A 22,517-nucleotide genomic window follows, 5' to 3' on the forward strand; every position below is an offset into this window, starting at 1 on the left:
ATAAACTCCGCTCCTGTGCACATGTGCCTGACAAACCTGGCGTCTGCCTTTAAATATAAGTGCTTCAGTTTTTATTTTTTAAATTGGAAGGCTTATAATTAAACCCAGGAAACAGGTGCCAATGTTTGCTTACACTTTTGGGTTTACTCTGACTCGCACATACTTGTTCAAATCCCCCTTTCTCCTGCTGATACTCATTGTGAACTGGGACAAGTTACTTTACCTTCTATTGCCTCAGGTACTTGATTGTAAGCCAGTTTGGGCAGGGAAATAACTCCTGTACCTCAGTATGAAATTTGCCTTGAGCTCAGATTTCAAAAAGGAAGTAATAAATCAAAAAAACGCCACAGACACGCATACTAACAACCCATAAAATTCTCTCCGTTTAATATTCTCCCAAATTCCTTACTCTGTTTTACTTTTTAAATTCTTTTTATCAAATTTTTGTTTTTTTTAAATCTCAAAGTAATATACAGTATATAAAACCAGAAAACACACAATCTTCATAATAACAAATACAGATGCAACATATCTTTAAAACTATTCTAGCATAGACGTACCCCAGACCTGGAAACTCCTAGATTATCTGCAAATTCTACCGTTTAATCCCACTCATTCTCCCATCTTGGACTCTGAGATGTTTTCAGCAGTCTATATTTTGGTGTTTTATTTCAGAAGATTTTTAACAGGCTTTTCTCTGCAGGCCTCTTGTACAAAGCCGCGCTAGCGATTCCTGCTTCCTCTCATTTGCTGAGCAGGAATGGCGAGTGTGGCTGTGTAAAAGAAGCTCTATGGGGTCCTTTTTAGTAAGCTGCATAAGTGTCTACGCCAAAATGCAGTTAGCACCCGACTACCATGTGCGGTAATTTCATTCTTGGCGCACGTCCAGTACGCGGCACTGAAAAATATTTTATTATTTTCGGACGCGCACAAGTCATTACCGCCCAAATTCTTTACCGCTAGGTCTATGGCTGGCGGTAAGGTCTCAGACCCAAAATGGACGCGCGGCGATTTTGATTTTGCCGCATGTCCATTTTAGGCAAAAAAAAAGGCCTTTTTTTACAGGTGCGCTGAAAAATGTTCCTGCATGCGCCCAAAACCTGCGCCTACACTACCGCAGCACGCCTTCGTAAAAGAACCCCTAAATTTGCTGTGAAATCAGTCACGAGCTTCTTTGGAAGCCATAGTCAAAACACCTTCTGCAGCTCCCCTGTCAAGATCTAACCCCTCAGCGTTACACAATAAATTGTCTTCTCCTTGTCTTCTGGGAATTCGCACCATGTGATTGGTCATTAACCTCTGGACTTGATGGTTACTGACTTTTGGAATTGGACCAGGGCTTTTTCTGTGCAGGTATTGCAGTACATGCTTTGAATCTGTGAATGTATTGTGGAAACCTATGTGACCCCTGACAAAGGTTTCTTCTGAAACTTGGCCAGGTTGGGTCCTGTTTCCATTAAAGTTGACATTTGAATAAACTCTTGCAGGGTTTGTCCTTCCTTGGATTGCTGCTGCTGTTTTTATTTATTTACTAGTAAAAGAGGCCCATTTCGTAGAGGAATGAAACAGGAGCTAGCAAGGTCCAACGCCCCCCTCCCTACCTTCCTCTCTCTCCCTCTCTCCCTGACTGTCGTCCAAGTTCCAGCCCCCTCCCCTCCGAGTTCCATGGCCCCCTCCCTCCCCCTCTCTGTCGTTTGAGTTCCAGCCCCCCTCCGTCCCTCCCTCCGTCTCCTCCGAGTTCCAGGCCCCCCTCCCCTTCGAGTTGCAGGACCCCCCTCCCCTGCCCTTTGAGTTCCATGGCCCCTTCCCCTTCAAGCTGCAGGATGCCCCCCTCCTCTCCTTCAAGTTGCAGGACGCCCCCTCCCTCCACTCCCCCCCCCCCTCCGAGTTCAATGCCCCCCTCTCCTCCGAGTTCAACACCCCTGCGCTTCCCTCCCTCGAAGTGCAAGCTGGACCTGTCCTCCGGCAGCCCCTCGCCTTCCTGCGTGCCGGCTCTAATTTAAAAATTGTTACCTCGGGGTCCGGCGTCAGCATTGAAGGCGAGCGGCGCTACAGACTGCCTTTCCATCTGTCTGAGCTCTGCCTCTGGTCCTGCCCTCATTTTCTGTTTCTGGAAGGGCGGAACTCGGAGGGGAGTGGAAGGAGGGAGGGAGGGGGGCGTCCTGCAACTCGAAGGGGAGGGGGAGCATCCTGCAACTCAGAAGGGGAGGGCAGGGTAGCGCCCGTGCTTGAGACGCGTCGCGGTTTCCCAGGCAACATGGTGACGTCACCGGAAGGCTTCAGACATTAAGAACCGGGCTTCAACTTCCTGGCAGTCAGCTTCAGAACATTGGAGGTGCAAATTATTATAGTAGATTATGACATTTTTACCTCACATTAGCCCGAGAGCGACTCGGCTTCAATGTGGCTTACACAATAAACAATTAAATGAATGATACATATTAAAAATTACATAAACAGATTATAAAGTGCAATAAATAATGCTATAACATTGGCTTTGTAAAACAAATATGACATATATGGTGAATTAACCTGGATGCAACTGTTCTTAAGGGTTAGATGGATAGAGAAGATTAAATCATAATTAAGTTTGTAAGCAAAGAAGTGAAGATGAATAAATATGGGTACGATTAGGGAAGAAAGAAGAAGTGAAATTCATTGTATGAATGGATAATGTTCAAATAGAATTCTTTGTTTTCTGACAGGCTAAATTGAAAAAAAAAAGATGAGTTTTCAGTAGGTTTCCAAAGGACAGGTAATTTTGTTAGTACTAAGGATTGAACCAAAGTTCCAAGTGTAAGGAATCGATCAATCATGATGCATTGATGAGTCAAGGGGATAAGTAATGTTCTCTAATATAAAATTGTTTAAGATTTATAGGGTGGTGAGGGTTAGTTACTATTAGTTTTGTCAGTATTGAGTTTTAATTTAAAATTAGATGCCAAAGATTCCATTAATTTGATGCCTAATTTGATCAAGTTCGTTATTTCATATAATTCTTTAGAGAACGGGATATAAATGGTGGCATCATCGGCGTAAATGAATGACAAAAGACCATTTATTTCTAGTAGATTACCTAGGGGGATCATCACGATATTGAACAGGATGGGAGACAGAAGAGAACCGTGAGGTACTCCACAATCAGGAGACCATTATTTGACTTGATGTGATCTAGACTTTAGAAAGCCAGAGAGCCATTTGCACCATGTTATTGGTCATTAACCCATGGATTCTATATATTGAACCCAAATTTCTATGTTCAACTTTGTTTGCATATGAGAGATGCATGTGAAAATAAATTGACGAATGTGCTACTATTACTACTAATCATTTCTGTAGGGCTACTAGACATATGCAGCGCTGTACACATTATAGGCAGGTACTTTCTCTGTCCCTAGAGGGCTCACTATCTGTTTTTGTACCTGGTACCATGGAGGGTTAAGTGACTTGCCCAAGGTCACAGGGAGCTGCAGTGGGAATCAAACGCAGGTAGCCAGGATCAAAGCCCGCTGCACCAACCACTAGGCCACTCCTCCACTTGTAAGATTTATAGGTGCTTGGAAATATCAATAATCGGGTGCTAACAACCAATTATTGATAATTGGCAGTCTTAAAAATTTGCACACACATCTCGCGTGCTATTCTGTAAAGCACGGCGCCTAACTTCAATTGTGCGTATCTGAAAAGGATGGCATGGCCAGGGGTGTTCCGAAAAATCGCGCGCAGATTTACAGAATTTGCCTGAAGCTTGTCGATAAGTTGGGCGCCAGCATTTACACCTGCTTTTATCAGGTGTAAGTACAGCGCCCAAAAGGTAGGTGTGAGATCTGCGCCGAACGTTATTCTGTAAAGAGCACACTCCCTGTGTAGAATAACACTTAGTGCTCAAGTTTTTCAGCATCATTTATTGAATTCCCTCTGAAGGGTCTTGCTTGCTCAAATATTATGAATCTGTTTTTCGGCCCCAACCCCCTCTTTTTATATTACTTTTTACTTTCCTCCAGGGACACACATATGGAAACATTGTATTAGAACATAAGAATAGCCCTACTGGGTGAGATTAATGGTCCATCTAGCCCAGTATTCTGCTTCTAACAGTGGTCAATCCAGGTCACAAGTACCCGGCAGAAACCCAAAGAGTTGCAAGATTCCGGAATCCCAAAGAGTAGCAACATTCCAAGCTACCAATGCCAAAGTGTAGCAAGATTCTAGAATCCCAAAGAGTAGCAACATTCCAAGCTACCAATCCCGGGGCAAGCGGTGGCTTCCCCCATTTCCATCTCAATAACAGACTATGGACTTTTCCTCCAGGAACTTGTCCAAAACTTTTTAAAACCCAGATACGCTAACCGCTGTTACCACATCCTCCGGCAGCGAGTTCCAGAGCTTAACTATTCTTTGAGTGAAAAAATATTTCTTCCTATTTGTTTTAAGAGTATTTCCATGCAATTTCATCAAGTGTCCCCTGGTCTTCGTACTTTTTGAATGAGTGAAAAATCGATTCACCTCCACCTGCTTCTACACCACTCAGGATTTTGTAGACCTCAATCATATCCCCCTCAGCTGTCTCTTTTCCGAGCTGAATAGCTCTGACCTCTTTAGCCTTTCCTCATTTGGGAGCAGTTCAATCCCCTCTATCATTTTGGTTGCTCATCTTTGAACCTATTGTTACATTTCATCCACAGGAATAATATAATACTTCCAGGCTGAGATTTTCTGCAGTTTCAAAATGCAAATAGTCAGTTTTATAAACTTCAACCATGTTCTAGAGCTATTACAGATTTTGGTATAAGTTGCAGAGTTTTCCAATAAAATGCAAATGTCATATGGATTATTTATGCATTTAGCTTGTGTTTTCTGTTATAGATCTAACAGTTGAATCACCTGATGAACAATCCATTATAACCTATGTGGCACAATTTCTCGAACATTTTCCAGAATTGGAAGGGGTGAGTTTTTCATCTGGATCACATAGTTTATTCTTAACTTGCAGGAGCTCTGGCTATGTGATATTCATCCTCGGGATTTCTCAGTGACTCTTCTGTATAGGGTGACAGTTGGAGTTGGTAAACTCAGCTTGGATTGAATCCGTTTTCATAATCTTTAATGAAATCATATTAGAAGATCAAATGTTGACCTTCCACCCAAGAAACACTGGCACGGTTTGTGCAATATCATTTAAGTAGACAATAGTAAGAGGATTACCATACAGGACTCCAAGATGTAAGATCACTGAACATATAAAGAGGAATCCAATAAAATTTATATGGAAATATAATGTTTGATTTTAACAAAATATTTCTAAAAAGCAAGGAAAAGACCTCAAAACACCCGACCGCTTACTTTCAGTTTTCAGCGGCTTTAACTGGGGGCGTGGTGTTCATCACTGGTCATAAAAACCTTGCTTGGAAAGAATTATTGTAACTTTTAATTTATTTCCAAATAGATTTTAACAATTTTGCTCTTTTTACAAGAAATTTTTTTTAAATATATTGACAATATCAATGCTAACTTCACATTTTCTTTGGTTCATAAAAACCTTCACTGATTCTCATGAAGTGCTCTAAAGCAGCTTTACAAAGATTAAGTAAAGTCGAGCACTTATCTGTTGCCCGGCGGTGGCCCCATCCGTTTCGCTTGTGGTTCAAAGCAGCACTAAGTTATGGTCAGATCAAGAGAGAGGAAAAAAATTTTCTCAATGCTTTCCCTGTCGAAGCACAGCCCTTGAAAAAGCCCACAACAGATAAATGCTCGACTTTATCTTTGTAAAGCTGCTTTAGAGCACTTCATGAGAATCAGTGAAGGTTTTTATGAACCAAAGAAAATTTGAAGTTAGCATTGATATTGTCAATATATTAAAAAAAAATTTCTTGTAAAAAGAGCAAAATTGTTAAAATCTATTTGGAAATAAATTAAAAGTTAAAATAATTCTTTCCAAGCAAGGTTTTTATGACCAGTGATGAACACCACGCCCCAGTTAAAGCCACTGAAAACTGAAAGTAAGCGGCCGGGCGTTTTGAGGTCTTTTCCTTGCTTTTTAGAAATACTTTGTTAAAATCAAACATTATATTTCCATATAAATTTTATTGGATTCCATTTTGTGCAATATCATGACATTTCGCAAACTCTGATAATGTATTTGAGAGGGAAGGGTAGAATTTGACTGTCTCTATGAAAAGAAAAGTTCAGTCAAATCTGTGGCAAGGTTTAAACTGAACGAAAGATGGGGGTTTTTTTTTCAGAGATGTACCAAACAAATAGGATTCAGAGGACGATGGTCTCTAGTGACAGGCCTCAGTGCCATTAATATATTTGTGTCTCATTTCTTATTCAGGTTTTGAATACACAGGGGTCAGTAGTTAACCACAGGATATCCAAGTTAACTGGATATTCAAAGATTTAATCCAGCTGAATCTGTGGAGCTGAAAGTCCCTGGATAAAGTTATTTGGTCAACTTGGGGACTTTAGTTTTTCTGACCAGTCCTTAACTAGTTATTCTTAACTAGCTAAAGTCCAATATTGGCTAAAAGATAACTGTTCTGTTGGCATAACTCTAGTCCCCCCCCTCCTCCCTCCCCCCTTTAACCTGCTATAATCTGACTGGACATCAGACAAAAGCCAGGTCTCCATGACAGGAAATTTTAAAGTAAGATTTATCTGGTTAACTTGTGACAATAACCGGACAAATCTTTTGAATATTGGTGCCATTGTTTTTGTGTATAATGTGAGGTTTGGTGCAAGGGTATTGGGACCTTAGGGGAACCTTCAGCCTTATTATCCCCCCCCCCCCCCCAGTTGGGTGCCTTCTCCCCTAGACACCATGCTTTTAAATATTAAACTTTTGTGTGTGTGTGTGTGTGTGTGTGTACAGCGCTGCATAACCCTAGAAATGTTAAGTAGTAGTAGTATGTATCAAACGCACATAAATAATGACAGCAATTTCCAGAAGTCATTTACTTAGTAAATAGTCTGTTTGAAAATTGCTCACTTTTCCTGCAAGTAGAAGTACACACTGATCGTTCTTTGAGGGCCCCTTTTACCAAGCTGCGGCAAAGGGGGGGCCTGCGCTGGTGTTGGTGCGTGTTTTTGACACGTGCTGAGGCCCCCTTTTACCGCCGCGGGTAAAAGGTAGGTCTTTCTTTTTTTTAAAGAAATGGCCATTCGGCAAGTGAAGCACTTGCCACATGTCCATTTTGGGGGGGGGGGGGGGGGGAGCCCTTACCGCCACCCATTGAGGTGGCAGTAAGGGCTCTCGCGCTAACCTGGCTGTTACCGCTGGGTGCACACCAGCACTACAAAAACAAAGATATTTTTATAGCGCCGGATATGATGGCGCGCTGGAGGTGGGAACTACCGTCACATGATAGAGGTATATAAATTGAGTGGAGTGGAACAGGTGGATGTGAAGCGTCTGTTCACGCTTTCCAAAAATACTAGGACTAGGGGGCATGCGATTAAACTACAGTGTAGTAAATTTAAAACAAATCGGAGAAAATTTTTCTTCACCCAACGTGTAATTAAACTCTGGAATTCATTGCCGGAAAATGTGGTGAAGGCGATTAGCTTAGCAGAGTTTAAAAAGGGGTTGGACGGTTTCCTAAAGGACAAGTCCATAAACCGCTACTAAACGGACTTGGAAAAATCCAAAATCCCAGGAATAACATGTATAGAATGTTTGTACGTTTGGGAAGCCTGCCAGGTGCCCTTGGCCTGGATTGGCCGCTGTCGTGGACAAGATGCTGGGCTCGATGGACCTTTGGTCTTTTCCCAGTATGGCATTACTTATGTACTTATGTCACTTCCTTTTTAGCGAGCGGGAAGCCTGCGTTGGGCCCTGAGTTTGGGTGGCTGTCAAGACTTGGTGTGTTTTTTTTTCTGTGTTAGCTGCAGCTCCTCTCTACTGCCTCCCCCCCCCCCCCCCACCCTCCCAAACTGCTGCCTAGGCATCCATCTAGCAGTTCAGACATCCATTAGGCACAGTGCCTAGGGCCCTTGAAATGCTTTTTTTTTTTAATTAGAAAGAATGAAAATGAAATGCATATGATTTATTTTCATGTCTTGCATTTCAGCCTTGAAAACATGCACAATTAATAGAATACATACAGTACAAATAAAATTGTACGTACAATTCAAATTAAAAGCACAGTCGTATATTAACTGCCACTGAGGGAAGCAAAAGTGCCTAGACCCCAGAAAAGTCATAATGCAGCTCTGCCACCCTAGTCTTGTCTAATGGTTGAGTGGAGGAGTGGCCTGGTGGCCTACTGGTTAGGGTGGTGGACTTTGGTCCTGGGGAACTGAGGAACTGAGTTCGATTCCCACTTCAGGCACAGGCAGCTCCTTGTGACTCTGGGCAAGTCACTTAACCCTCCATTGCCCCATGTAAGCTGCATTGAGCCTGCCATGAGTGGGAAAGCGCGGGGTACAAATGTAACAAAAATAAAATAGATACTATTGGAGATTCTACGTGGAATGTTGCTACTATTGGAGATTCTACGTGGAATGTTGCCACTATTGGAGATTCTACATGGAATGTTGCTATTCCACTAGCAACATTCCATGTAGAAGGCTGCGCAGGCTTCTGTTTCTGTGAGTCTGACGTCCTGCACGTACGTGCAGGATGTCAGACTCACAGAAGCAGAAGCCTGCGCGGCCACATTGGTGTGATTCTGGGCAAGTCACTTAACCCTCCATTGCCCCATGTAAGCTGCATTGAGCCTGCCATGAGTGGGAAAGCGCGGGGTACAAATGTAACAAAAATAAAATAGATACTATTGGAGATTCTACGTGGAATGTTGCTACTATTGGAGATTCTACGTGGAATGTTGCCACTATTGGAGATTCTACATGGAATGTTGCTATTCCACTAGCAACATTCCATGTAGAAGGCTGCGCAGGCTTCTGTTTCTGTGAGTCTGACGTCCTGCACGTACGTGCAGGATGTCAGACTCACAGAAGCAGAAGCCTGCGCGGCCACATTGGTGTGATTCTGGGCAAGTCACTTAACCCTCCATTGCCCCATGTAAGCCGCATTGAGCCTGCCATGAGTGGGAAAGCGCGGGGTACAAATGTAACAAAAACAAAACCCTGCGTAATGTTCACACTTCAGTTGTTTCTTAGAAACCTAAGAGGCCCTTATGCAGAGCGGCGGTAAACCCAACGCGGGCTTACCGCTCACTTTTCTGGAACTACCGCTGGCCCAACATGACTGCCGGTGGTAGTCCCGCTCCGAGTGTGCGCCATTTCCGGGGGGAAAAAGTAAACCCATAGCCATGTGTGCCTGGGAGCGTTTTTACCCACTGCAGTAAAAAAAAGCCTTGGCACGTGGGAAAAACGACCCCCGCCGTTAGCGCAGGGGTCCTTTTTCCCACAGCTTGGTAAAAGGACCCATAAATATTGCTGGTGGGCACAGAGGTTGGAGCATGCTACTACTAATCATTTCTATAGCACTACTAGATGTATGCAACACTGTACAGATTATATGGAGGTACCATCTCTGTTCCTAGAGGGCAACAGAGGGTTAAGTGACTTGCTCAAGGTCACAAGATGCTCCAGTGGGAATCAAACCCAGGTTGCCATGATCAAAACAACAACAACCATTTCTAAAGCGCTACTAGGGTTACGCAGCGCTGTACAATTCAAACATAGAAGGACAGTCCCTGCTCAAAGAGCTTACAATCTAAAAACCCGCCACACTAACCATTAAGACACTCCTCCACACTTGCATTAACTGACACCGACTTTTCCTCTTTTGTTTATGTAGAGCCTATTCTGATGCCTTGTTTTGAACATTAATCTATTTGCTAGAATATGCGTACATACAGTAAAAGCCCTATTATCTGGCATGCAGGGGGAATAGGCTGTGTCGGTTCATCAGATATGCTGGTTATCTGAGAGCTCTCTGCTTCCTGAGGGTGGAGGAGAGGGATGATGCTGTAGAGGGATCCAGACCCCTCTTCTTGTCCTGTGGTAGGGGGGAGGGGTTGACGCAGGAATAAGCAAAACAGAGAAAAACTATCTTGCTCCCTAATCCAGTCCCTCCCCTCCACTGAAGGTGCTGCCCGGGAGAGATGCTGGTTAAACAGATCAGAGACTACTTTCCCAGACAATCTTTCTGCCCTAATAGTACAGTTGATGATATTGTCCCAACTAGACTATTGCAACGCATCATATGTAGGATGCACAAAAAACATACTAAAAATCGTTGCAAACCGTGCAAAACACAGCAGCAAGACTAATATTCAAGAAGTCAAAAGTTATCTGAGAGCTCTCTGGGAGGCGGGACTGGTGGTTGGGAGGTGGGAAATACTGCTGGGCAGACTTGTAAGGTCTGTGCCCTGAAAAAGGTAGGTACAAATCAAGGTATGGTATACACATATGAGTTTATCTTGTTTGGGCAGACTGAATGGACCATGCAGCTCTTTTGCTGCCGTCATCTACTATGTTACTATGTTATACTGGCTCCCAATCAAGGCCAGATTGTTTTTTTTTTAACCTAGTACTCTTATTTTCAAAATTACTGTTCGATATGTCTCCTGATTATATTATGCTAGACCTGATTTGAATTATCACAGAGAAATGCAAGTCTAGAAAACACAGAATACTCATTATTCCATCTGTCCAACTGTAGAAATATAACCGACACATCTATATGGCTGGATTCAGTTATCTGGGCTCTAAATGGTGGAATTCAATTCCTAAAGCCATAAGAAGCCTTACCGAATACCTTCACCAGAAAAGATTTAGAAACCTATCTTTTGGAGACATTTTTTGGCTAATCATATGTGATTCAAATGTTCCATACTGATTGTAATTGTAAGTATAAAGGTAAACAATACTTTTCCTAACTGATAATTGTAAGCCACATTGAACCGAAACTTGTTTTTGAATAATTGTGGGATATAAGAATAAATAAGTGAATAAATAAATAATAGAGCGTTCTAGATAGTTAAGCGGTGGATTATCCCCGGGATTCTATATGTCATTCCTAGCATTCCGCGCCAAAATGCAAGCATATTCTATAACATCACGCGTAACTTAATTGGCTTAATAAGCCAATCAGCGTTTTTTACAGCACTTAAGCAATAATGAGCACTAATTGACAGTAATTTACGCCCATAAATCGCTAAGTGTTCACAGCGCCTAAATTCTAATGCGCGGAGCCCAAAGGGGGCGTGGTTACGGGTGGGGAAATAAGCGTTTCTTGGGCGTTCCAAAATGTACACGCACTGTTATAGAATACGGCCCTCTGTGCCTAAATCTACGCACCGTTATTTACGCCACGTTTCCCTTGGTGTGAATGGATGCTTGTAGTTCTAGGCGCTGGGATATCAACTAAGCATATTCTATATACCGCGCCTAAATCTAACCATCGCTTATAAAATACGCTTGGGCGGAAATATATTCTGTACAGATTTTTCGGGCGCCATATAGGGAATCTGGCTCTGTTTGACAAATACTAAGTCACAATTCAATAGCAAAACATGCGTCATACAAAAATTGGCACAATTAAAAGATCATAAAAACAAGACCCAGCCATTAAGACACCTTACGAAATGGAATAAAATATGTGCATTAGACAGAATAAAACCATCTCAAACAGAAAACTAATAAATAAAATTACGTAAAAACTGGTTAAAGCAAGCAAAACCAGAGTAACAGTAGATCATATGTCAAAACGCTCATTTATAAAGCAGCAGAACCATAGCTAATGCATTTCTAAACTGAGTAGCGTGAGACCTGGCCCTTATTGGCTTCATTTGCACAGCTCCAGTGCTGAGGTTTTTACCAAACAAAATCTAATTATTCCGCTTTATTATTTGCACTGCAGCTACTATGAGCTTAAGGTTTTATTGTTTATTCAAGAAGTACCTGGGTGTCTGTTTTGCATCTCCAAAACAACACTGAAAAGGCTGGACAAAGGTGAAATGCAATTTTAAAAACTGGTTAAAACCTGAAAATGAGGCACATTAGATTGTTAGGACTCTACAGGAAACTTGACCTTGATCTGTCACTCCCACCAATGAGATGGGCAAAAAAAATGTCTCCAACACAGATTTTGAGATTCATTTTTTCACAGTGTTTTAGAAAGATTGACAGCTCTGTTGCAGTAAGCGATACCATAAGTGATGTGAGATGATTTTTATGTGTTAAAATGTTGTTTGTTTTAGCTTTTACTTGGTTTTGTGTGTGTGCGTTTATCATCTTTTAAAATATTTATAAGACTTCTTTAACTGCATTTGTTTGGTTTCTGTTATGTCACTGTTTTTTAATGGTTTTATTTGTTTGCTTTTTTTAACAGTTGTGTACCACTCAGATTCCTTTATAGGATATGATGCTGTCTATAAAAAATAAAATCAATTAAATCTCTGTATCCCCCTCCCAATTCCATTCAGATTTGTATTACAGTCGTCTGGAAACCACAGTTTACATTTTTCATTTTCCTTCGATGACCCCTTCACTTAATCCCCTCCCTTTTTTTGTTTCCTGTAGGAAAATGGGTCAGTTCAGCACAAGTGAGATCTCAGAAAATCCAGAGCATATTATGATGTCATGTAGCATTTTTAAAGTGTAACGCCCCCTATTGAGCATCCCAGAAACGACCTGGCTGGAGTCTGTCTTGGGTAGAGAGGTGTTAGTGGCTGGGATTTCCCTTCCCCCCCCCCCCCCCCCCCAAAAAAAAAGACTGCGGCGAACAAGACTGGCTAAAATGTTAAACAGTTTATTAAACTATTTACAACTTACATTATATGAAAACAAGAGAAGTTTGCTAATGAGACTAAATTGATAATCAACTTAAGCCTTTTGAGTGAAAAAAATCATCCATGGTAACGCCCCAGCCTACATGTCAGATCTAATAGAACTACCACCCAGGAACGCAAAAAAATCTTCCCGCACATCCCTCATTCTTCATCCTCCCAAGTGTAAGGGTTTGAAATACAAATCAATGCATGCATCTACCTTTTCCTATACAAGCACACAGCTCTGGAATGCGCTGCCGCGTAACCTGAAAACGGTCTATGAATTGACCAACTTCCGCAAACTACTGAAAACTTATCTCTTTGACAAGATATATCACAAAGATCAACATGTGTAATCGTATAATCTTTTGAACTTCTAGTACTGTCTTATAATGTCTTTTGCTTTAACACCATCATGTAATTCACCACCATGTAACACAAACCCTCTGTAAACCTAATGTATATTCACTTCTATTTCCAGTACCCATGATGTATTGTAAGCCACATTGAGCCTGCAAAGAGGTGGGATAATGTGGGATACAAATGCAATAAATAAATGGAGTTCAATAAGCAACCTCTAGGGGCCTTTTTACTAAACCTTGTAAGCTTCTACCTGCGCCCATCGCGCGCCAAAATGGAGCTACCGCCCGACTACCATGTGGCTCTTGCGGTAATTTCATTTTTGGCGCGTCTGAAAAATATTTTTTTATTTTTGGACGTGCATAGGTCATTACCACCAGGTCAAGGGCTGGTGGTAAGGTCTCCGACCCAAAATGGACGCACGGCAATTTTCATTTTGCTGCACGTCCATTTTCAGAAAAAACTGTAAAAAGGCGTTTTTTACAGGCGTGCTGAAAAATGGATCGGTGCTTTCAAAACCTGCGCCTACACTACCACAAGCCATTTTTCTGCATGCCAGCACCGATTGTGCTCCAGGAGCCTTTCTTCCACTGGTCCTTGGTCACCGATTGTGCCCCTGAGATCCTTCCGCCTTGCCTTTGAGCCCCCTCTTCTTCCTGGTGAGACAATCCACTGTTTTCAGGAGAAGCCTCCAGGGGCCCTGTCCCTGCCAGGTCCACAGCTCTTAGCTCTTTTGCCAGTGGACCTTTCTCTGATTCTGTCCCTTTAGAGCCTGTGGCCTGTAGTTCCAGGGTTTCCCCAATAGAGGGCAGCCTCGCCTCTCAGTCAAAAGGCCAAGAGACAGAGATCCAAGGCTGAATCCCTGTATATCTAGAAAATTGAATCATCAGAATTCCAGGGAGGTCATGGCTAGACTGCCCCAATTATATTCAGGTGAGGAGTTTTCCCTGATCGCCCTCCCCTCCCCCCAAAGCAACTTCAGTTACCTTTAGCGTGCATGCTTTATTAACACCAATTTTATTCAGCTATAATAGATAATCATCCCCGAAGAGTGTAAATATTTATCATTAGTCTGCCTTTCCTTACAGTGATCAATTTAAATATCTGATGTGCTGTTCTGTTCACTGAATGTATCATTCAGAGGTCTGATGCCAGAGCAGCAAAGAGCATATCATGCACCTCAAATACAGAGAATAAGTCTGCCTTGTAAAATCACTTCAACCAGAGAGTTCTTCTTTTCCTTCTGTTTCTGAAAACCCTCCCGGGGGGGGGGGGGGGGGGGGGGTAAAAAGCTTTCCTACTCTTGGTTGACATCAAGCATTTTTAAAGCTTCTGTGTTATTGGTTAGTGCGTGTGGTCACCAGCTGTCTCCATTTCATGTTTGGTTTCCCATGGGGGAAAAATATTTCTAATGTTTAATTGTGAACTTATCACACAGAATTTCAAATGCTTGAAACGTATCTATAAAAGATTTCTAACCTGCACTATTCCACAGTTCTAGGTGGGGGAAATGTTCACAAATATCCTTTTTTTCACACACATTTTGGAAATGATTAGACATGGAATATCTAATGGTCTAGGACTCGGTTTAACCAAAAGAAATTATGCAGTGTGTTCTGTAAGATGCAATAAGCTATAATAGTTTGTCATGTTAAATAATATTTTGAACCCCAGTATGGCCACTGTATTTCCAAACCTCCCAGCTAGGGGGCGATGGTTCAAATCCTACAAATCTTTCTTGATAGAACTGTTTAACAAACCTGCCAAGTCTCATGGGTCATCTTCCTCTGGGGAGTGAAGAAGTCCTGCTCAGCAGCCTCCCAACTGGCTGTTTTTTTTTTAATGTGTAGGTCAGCCGCACGCAGTACAGCCAGTGTGTGTGTGTGTCTCCCTCCCCCCATCCCACCCTTTGCTCTTCATTCTGGCATTTCTCCTCCTCCCCCATCAAGTGCAGTGTCTGTCCCTGAATCCTTTTCCATGCCCCGAGTCCTCACACCTGTGTTCCATCACAGGCTGCGGCTGCAATTAAAACAGAGTGCCTCTGCTTACATCAGAGCTTTTCCTGTATGATGCGACTTCCTGTTTCCATGTGGGCAGGACACCATACAGAAAAAGCTGTGACATCAGCAGAGGCAGTCTGCCTTAATTTGCCTGCAATGGAGCACATATGGGCGGACTCGGGGCATGGAGGAGCGGGTGCTGGACCTGTTTGTGGGATTAGGGAGGAGAGACACTGGATTCATCAAAGGGTAGGTGGTTGGTTGAGTGGGAGGGAGAGATGTTAGACCTGGGAAAGGGGAGGGAGATGGAGCTGTGCAGGACCGGGGAGGGAGTAGAGATATACTGTGCTGGACCTGGGGAAGAGGGGAGGGAGATGGAAATACGCTAGACCTGCCAGGAAATGGAGGGAGAAGAGGAGAGAGAGAGTGAGAGAAACCAGACTGGACGAGGGGAAGGGACAGGGATCGGATTGGGGTGGGTGTGAAACAAAGGAGGATAGACACTGCACCCATGGAGGGAGGGAGATATGCCAGACTGCATGGGGAGGGGGCACAGGAGAAAGAGAAGAGGAGAAATGCTGGACCCAGGGTGGGGAGTGCAGGAGGAAGGGAAAAGGGAGGGACAGGACACAGAGAAGACATACTGAGCATGGAGTAAACATAGGTACAGGGATACAGAAGGGCAGTGATGAAAAGGGGTGAGATTTATTTATTTATTGCATTTGTATCCCACATTTTCCCACCTTTTTGCGGGCTCAGTGTGGCTTACAATACGATATGAATGATGGAAATACAATTTGTTACAACTTAAATGGATTACATTGTGAAGAGTTATGTGAGACAATCAAAGTATTGTTAAGGACTATAACAATGGAACAAAACCTTGAAACATTGGAAGCAGTCAGCGGGAAGCTAAAAGGGCATTATGTATGGTATAAATATTTCTGTGAGTAAAGGTATGAGTGAGGTGAGATTACGGGGGATGAGAGATAGGATCGATGCTGAATATAAAGGGAGGATAGAGGATAGAGACACTAAGAGGTCAGATGCTAAACATGGGGGGAGGATAGGAGCAGGGACACAGAGGAGAAATGCTGATCAGCAATCAGCATAGATAGGGACGCAGAGGGAAGGTGGAGAGTGGACATTGAGAGAGAAGAAATGTCAGATATGCAGGAGATCCTGGAAAAATAGAGAAGCAGAAGAGAAACTTGGACCAATGCAAATGGAAAAATAGAATGCTCAGACTACGAGTGGAAAAAAGTGTTTTCATTTTGAAAGTATTAATTGAAATATGTGAGCTTTGGGAAGTGTTCATCTCTGATATCTTGCATTTCAGTTTCTATTTCTCTAGTATTGCTGTATATGCAAGTCTAATTCCTTGAGGTTTATTTCTTGAGGTTTCTCTATTACTGATCTGTGGTCCCTTGTTTCATATTTGCTGAGGGTCTGTTTTGTGCATGTGATCAAGGTGCAGTATTCTGTAAGCACGTAGTGTCTGTAGCAGTCCTGTTTCTTCTGTTTTCTCATCAGGTAGTGTATTGGTGTTTTAGGGCACGATATAATATTTACAATGTTACCTTTTCATGAATAAGGTTGTTGCTCTTTGAGTCTTAGGAGTTACTACAATTAAATGTAAGGTTCTGAGTCTGGTTTTGCAGGCGTTTGTGCTTAGTGTTTTCTAGTACAGGGATGTGTGTTGCCCTTACTGAGGGGACATGAAAACTTTGATATAATTTTCATTTGTTGTAACATCAGATCGTGTTTGTGAAAGAATCCTAGAACACGTGGCAGTTTTTTCTTCTGAGATAGCAACCCTAGTGCAATTAGAAGGGTGAGTGGGGGAAGGGTGCAACAGTAGATGTGGCCAGGGACTTGGGGAGGACAAGGGAGGGGTACAGGTGACAAGGAAGCGGCATGGAGCAGGGCAGGTGTCAGCAGCATATCTTAATCCCTCTCTCAAACATCAGGACCCTTCGACAGCTCTGGTTTGGCTACCCTACCCTAGATGAGATAATATTTAACCATCTCTCTGACCTCTATGCTGATACACAATTCTGAGAAACAGTACTGTTACCAGAAATCGCCATAAATACTTATCACAGGGACTCCTGAGGCAGGCCTGAGTGGCCGAAACACGATTCGGGTTGAGTCCAGCTTTTAGTAATAAACTTTTGATGTGAACTCTTTGAGTCCATTAGAGGTTTTTTTGGATCATCATTCTTCTTGTCTCCTTCGCTGTTGATCCCTCTCTCAAACATCAGGACCCCTTGGCAGCTCTGGTTTGGTTACCCTACCCTAGATGAGATAATATTTAACCATCTCTCTGACCTCTATGCTGATACACAATTCTGACAAACAGTACTGTTACCAGAAATCGCCATAAATACTTATCACAGGGACTCCTGAGGCAGGCCTGAGTGGCCGAAACACGATTCGTGTTGAGTCCAGCTTTTAGTAATAAACTTTTGATGTGAACTCTTTGAGTCCATTAGAGGTTTTTTTGGATCATCATTCTTCTTGTCTCCTTCGCTGTGTTCGTTTGCTGTTGATCCCTCTCTCAAACATCAGGACCCCTTGGCAGCTCTGGTTTGGCTACCCTACCCTAGATGAGATAATATTTAACCATCCCTCCGACCTCTCATGTGCAACTTTCTTTAAATCAGTCACCTTACTTTCTAACCCTGCTTACTCTCATACCTATCTATATGTTCCATCTTTGCTTTATCCTTCACCATCAATTAAAATGTTCTGTTACGAATTGTGTTGACATTGCAAGTAGTGTACTGTAGTGTAAACAGAAAAGGCGGGAGGTTGACCAGGGATACCAAACACTGGAAAAAAATGGACTTAAAATCAAAAAATTGTTTATTGAGAAAAGACTCGCGTAGTAAAAAAAAACATAAATTGTATGGAGAGTATAGCAATATATTTGCATAAAGCAAATTGATTATCCACCTTATAATCGAAAGAGAAAAACGCCTAGATTTCGACCCAAATCGGGAGATAGACGTTTATCTCACAAAAACGAATAAATCGGTATAATCGAAAGCCGATTTTGGACGTTTTCAACTGCACTCTGTCGCGGATGCGGACAAAGTTGATGGGGGCGTGTCAGAGGTGTGGCGAAGGTGGAACTGGGGTGTGGTTATAGGCCGAGGAGAGATGTACGTGTTAGGGGGATAATCGAAAAAATTAAAGGTGTTTTTAGCGGAAATTTAGGACACTTTTGTTGGACCCTTTTTTCACACGAACAGGTCCCAAAAAAGTGCTCTAAATGACCAGATGACCATCGGAGGGAATCGGGGATGACCTCCCCTGACTCCCCCAGTGGTCACTAACCCCCTCCCACCACAAAAAATGATGTTTCACAACTTTTTATTTTCACCATCAAATGTCATACCCACCTCCCTGGCAGCAGTATGTAGGTCACTGGAGCAGTTGTTAGGGGGTGCAGTGGACTTCAGGCAGGTGGACCCAGGCCCACCCCCCCCCCCCCCACCTGTTACAATTGTGCTGCTTAATGCTTAGTCGTCCAACCCCCCCAAACCCACTGTACCCACATGTAGGTGCCCCCCTTCACCCCTTAGGGCTATAGTAATGGTGTAGACTTGTGGGCAGTGGGTTTTGAGGGGGATTTGGGGGGCTCAACACACAAGGGAAGGGTGCTATGCACCTGGGAGCTCTTTTACCTTTTTTTTTGTTTTTGTAAAAGTGCCCCCTAGGGTGCCCGGTTGGTGTCCTGGCATGTGAGGGGGACCAGTGCACTACGAATCCTGGCCCCTCCCACGAACAAATGCCTTGGATTTATTCGTTTTTGAGCTGGGCACTTTCATTTTCCATTATCGCTGAAAGACAAAAACGCCCAGCTCACAAATTGTCGAATAAAACATGGACGTCTATTTTTTTCGAAAATACGGTTCGGTCCGCCCCTTCACGGACCCGTTCTCGGAGATAAACGCCCATGGAGATAGACGTTTTTGTTCAATTATGCCCCTCCACGTGTATAATGATATATATAAAAAGGATGTATAAAACTCTGATACTATACTTTTCCACTTTGCACAATTGGAGGGAAGGGCAACGGTTTGGGGGGGGGGGGGGGAATGAAAAATACTTGATGGTACATGTTCTCCTTTTGTTTCTTTTTGTGTATTTACGAATACTAGAGAATCTACTATTCTGTACAGTGTGGTTTTTGGTTATGTATTGGGAGTTGATCCATCAATAAAAATTGCTGAAAATTAAAAAGGAAGTCTAAAAAAGAAACAATAAAACAATAAATATGTCTATATACAATTAACATTAAAATACCACCAAAGATATCGTCAGTTGTATGGACTCATCATCAACACAATGTGAAACGTATGAAGAATGTAAGAATGTGCTCATGAAGCAAATAAAACTAATTGAATGGTGTGTGTTTAAATAACGTAAGTGAGTGATGATACAAATATAAATTCTAAAATAGGCTCATGTTTGATCTATTCTTACTGTACACCGCCTTGAGTGAATTCCTTCAGAAAGGCGGTAAATAAATCCTAATAAATAAATATGCAAGTCCATGCTAGTTGATTATTTTTCCCCTGTGGAATTGATAGAGTTAACACTGCCAACAGAATTCAAAAACCCAGGAATAAACATCGAGGATTCTTAGTCATGAAAAGTGAGGGGGGAAAGCAGAAAGTGGCTGGTATCTGTGGTAGTGGACCAGGAGTGAAACTGGGGAGATTAGATGAGCCCACTGGATGGGTCAATTAGATCTTTTTCTGCTGTCATGTACTAGATAACAATATAATATTAAACTAAGCCATGATAATGCTTTAATCATTCTTTAACCTAATTATCTAATGACGAGATGTAATTTTTTTCTTATTATTCTTTTTAGTTTTTATATTGGCGTTACAAGTTGTGTATTTGTCCCTTACAGGAAGATATTTCTGAAGCTAAGGAGGACAGCCCAGTTGAAACTACCTATGTCCATATTAAAGATGGGCCCAAAGAACAGGAGGGTACCGTGTTTATTGTTAATGAAAATGGAGACTGTGCCGTCACTGTCTGCCATGAAAGTACACAACCAGCGGCTCAAAAAATCAATCTTTACACCGAGATGAATGTTAGAGACAAACCCCACTCAGAAAACGCACAAGCAAAATCTAATGGCGATTTGACTCCATCACTGAAACGTCATGCACAGACGCCAGTGGAAGAAGAAGAAGAGGGAAACCTCCCAGTTTTGCTGCCTGCTGAATCTCACAGATCTAACTCTTGGCATGCCGCAGGAGCCATCCACTTTCAACCAGATGACTCTTGGCGTGATCTTAGCGATAAACGACCTCACTATGAACAGACCTCAGAAAACCACGCACAGGAAATGAGGAGGAACGATACATTGACTGTTTCACCAAATGGAAAGAGAGCTGTTGACGTCAACAATTCTGAACTGCCTTTTTTGGAGGTGCCCACAAATTACAGCAGTGAAGTACTGAACTCATCAGATCCATTGAAACAAAGCAGCAAGACTCAGGATTCTTCTCTGAACACGCCTGGTGTTTCGGACAGTGAATCATTCTCCAGTGCAGTTGATGAGTCGGATGGTGTGGTTTATCAAAGAGATGACCATCCTTCAGAAGAAACTTTGTCCATAATGGAACCTTTTACAAAGGAAAATGATCTTAATGTTTTGATGAAACCCAGAAAAGAGGAAGAGACCATTAAATACATTTTGCACCTGCAGGAAAAAGATGCACTAAAAAAGCCAGCGATAGCATGTGAACACCCACCACAAATGTCAAATCTTGAGCCAGTAAAAGTCAATGCTTATTTAGCCAGTGATTCTAGACAAAGAGGTCAACCCGATCTGTTCAGATCAACGAGATCAGAAACTGTAGTCCAGTCAAGTCAAAAAAGTCATGAGCCTCCCACAGTTCATAATGGAGGTGGATCAGTATCGGAAGCATCGCCTGGTTCTGCCAAAGTTTCTGTAATTCCACATGATCTGTTTTATTATCCACATTATACTGTTCCCATAGCAGATGTGTTAGATGCATTTGTGAAGCCAGATGCTTACGATTCCAAGAATGATGATACGAGCAACCAGCTTTTACTGAATGGTGTACAGGAGCAAGAGGAAAGCCACAGGAAAGGCCAGCAAACACTTAGAAAGACTAACAACGCCGTGTTCTCGGCACAAGTGGACAAATCTATCTCTAGGAACATTGCATCTGAAGCTTCCTTAGATGTGGAATTTCAGGAAGCTGGTTGTGGACTTGCTGTCAATGACAAGGATACAAACCAGAAAGAGAAGCTAGATTCAGTCAGTCGTGCGTCTGAAGCCTCCTTAGATGTGGAATTTCAGGAAGCTGGTTGTGGACTTGCTATCAATGACAAGGATTCAAACCAGAAAGGGAAGCTAGATTCAGTCAGTCGTGCGTCTGAAGCCTCCTTAGATGTGGAATTTCAGGAAGCTGGTTGTGGACTTGCTAACAGTTCTTTCAGTGACATGGATACAAACCAGAGAGGGAAGCTAGATTCAGTCAGTCGTGCAACCCAAAGTGTATTCTCTTCCGAAGAAGCAGATTCTGTAGTAAGAAAGCAGCTCACAGACAGTGGGCTAAATTATAGCATGTTAACTAAAACGGATTCTACAAGCAATGGGACATCAAGAAGTTCAGAGAATGTGGAGGTAAATGTGTCTGAGAACTTGATTACAGTCATAGCTATGTATTAAGGTGAGCTGAGGTCTTTAGGTGTATATTTTTAGCAAGAACCACAAAAGACTTCTCCTCATCCCCCCTCCCCTTCTCCCAATTACGTTACCACATTCAATAGATAGGCAGCCTGTAACTTTTCTTATGCCAAACTTCCCAGGCTCAGTAACATCTTAGTTCAATCCTTGAGGGCTTCAACCTAGTCGGGTTTTCAGGATTTCCACAATGAATATACATGCGATCTATTTGCATATAATGGAGGCAGTGCATGCAAACAGATTTCATGCGTATTTGTTGGGGAAATCCTAAAAACCTGACTAGGTTGCGGCCCTTGAGGACTGACATTGAGTGCCCCTGTGTTAGTGTCTTTATTGATACTTCCTGAGAAGAAGGCAAACAGTAACAAGTAATTGTATACCTACAGTGGAGTGGGATGGAAGGGTAAGATTATTTATTTATTTAGATTTTGCTCACGGTAGTAGCTCAAGGTAAGTTACATTCAGGTACTCTGGATATTTCTCTGTCCCAGGAGGGCTCACAATCCAAGTTTGTACCTGAGGCAATGGAGAGTTAAGTGACTTGCCCAAGATCACAAGAAATAGCAGTGGGATTTGAGCCGGCCACCTCTAGTTTGCAAGACCGGTGCTCTAACCACTAGGCCACTCCTCCACTTGCAACATTCCATGTAGAATCTCAAATAGTAGCAA

The 22,517-nt window shown here is 42.5% G+C and overlaps 1 protein-coding gene across 3 annotated transcripts in view; it reads left to right on the top strand.

The window, feature by feature from the left end:
• The window catches only part of CLMN (calmin), a 210,747-nt gene that overhangs the window by 166,925 nt on the left and 21,305 nt on the right, over positions 1-22,517 (top strand). For 2 of the 3 annotated variants that reach the window (XM_030214489.1, XM_030214490.1), the window contains exons 8-9: positions 4,867-4,949; positions 20,031-21,785. In XM_030214489.1, coding sequence (XP_030070349.1) covers positions 4,867-4,949; positions 20,031-21,785 — 1,838 coding nt within the window. The remainder of the gene's footprint in view (positions 1-4,866; positions 4,950-20,030; positions 21,786-22,517) is intronic. The other variant, XM_030214491.1, reaches the window with a different exon arrangement.

The sequence above is a fragment of the Microcaecilia unicolor genome, chromosome 9 (assembly GCF_901765095.1).
Source record: "Microcaecilia unicolor chromosome 9, aMicUni1.1, whole genome shotgun sequence".
In the NCBI taxonomy this organism is placed as follows: Eukaryota; Metazoa; Chordata; class Amphibia; order Gymnophiona; family Siphonopidae; genus Microcaecilia; species Microcaecilia unicolor.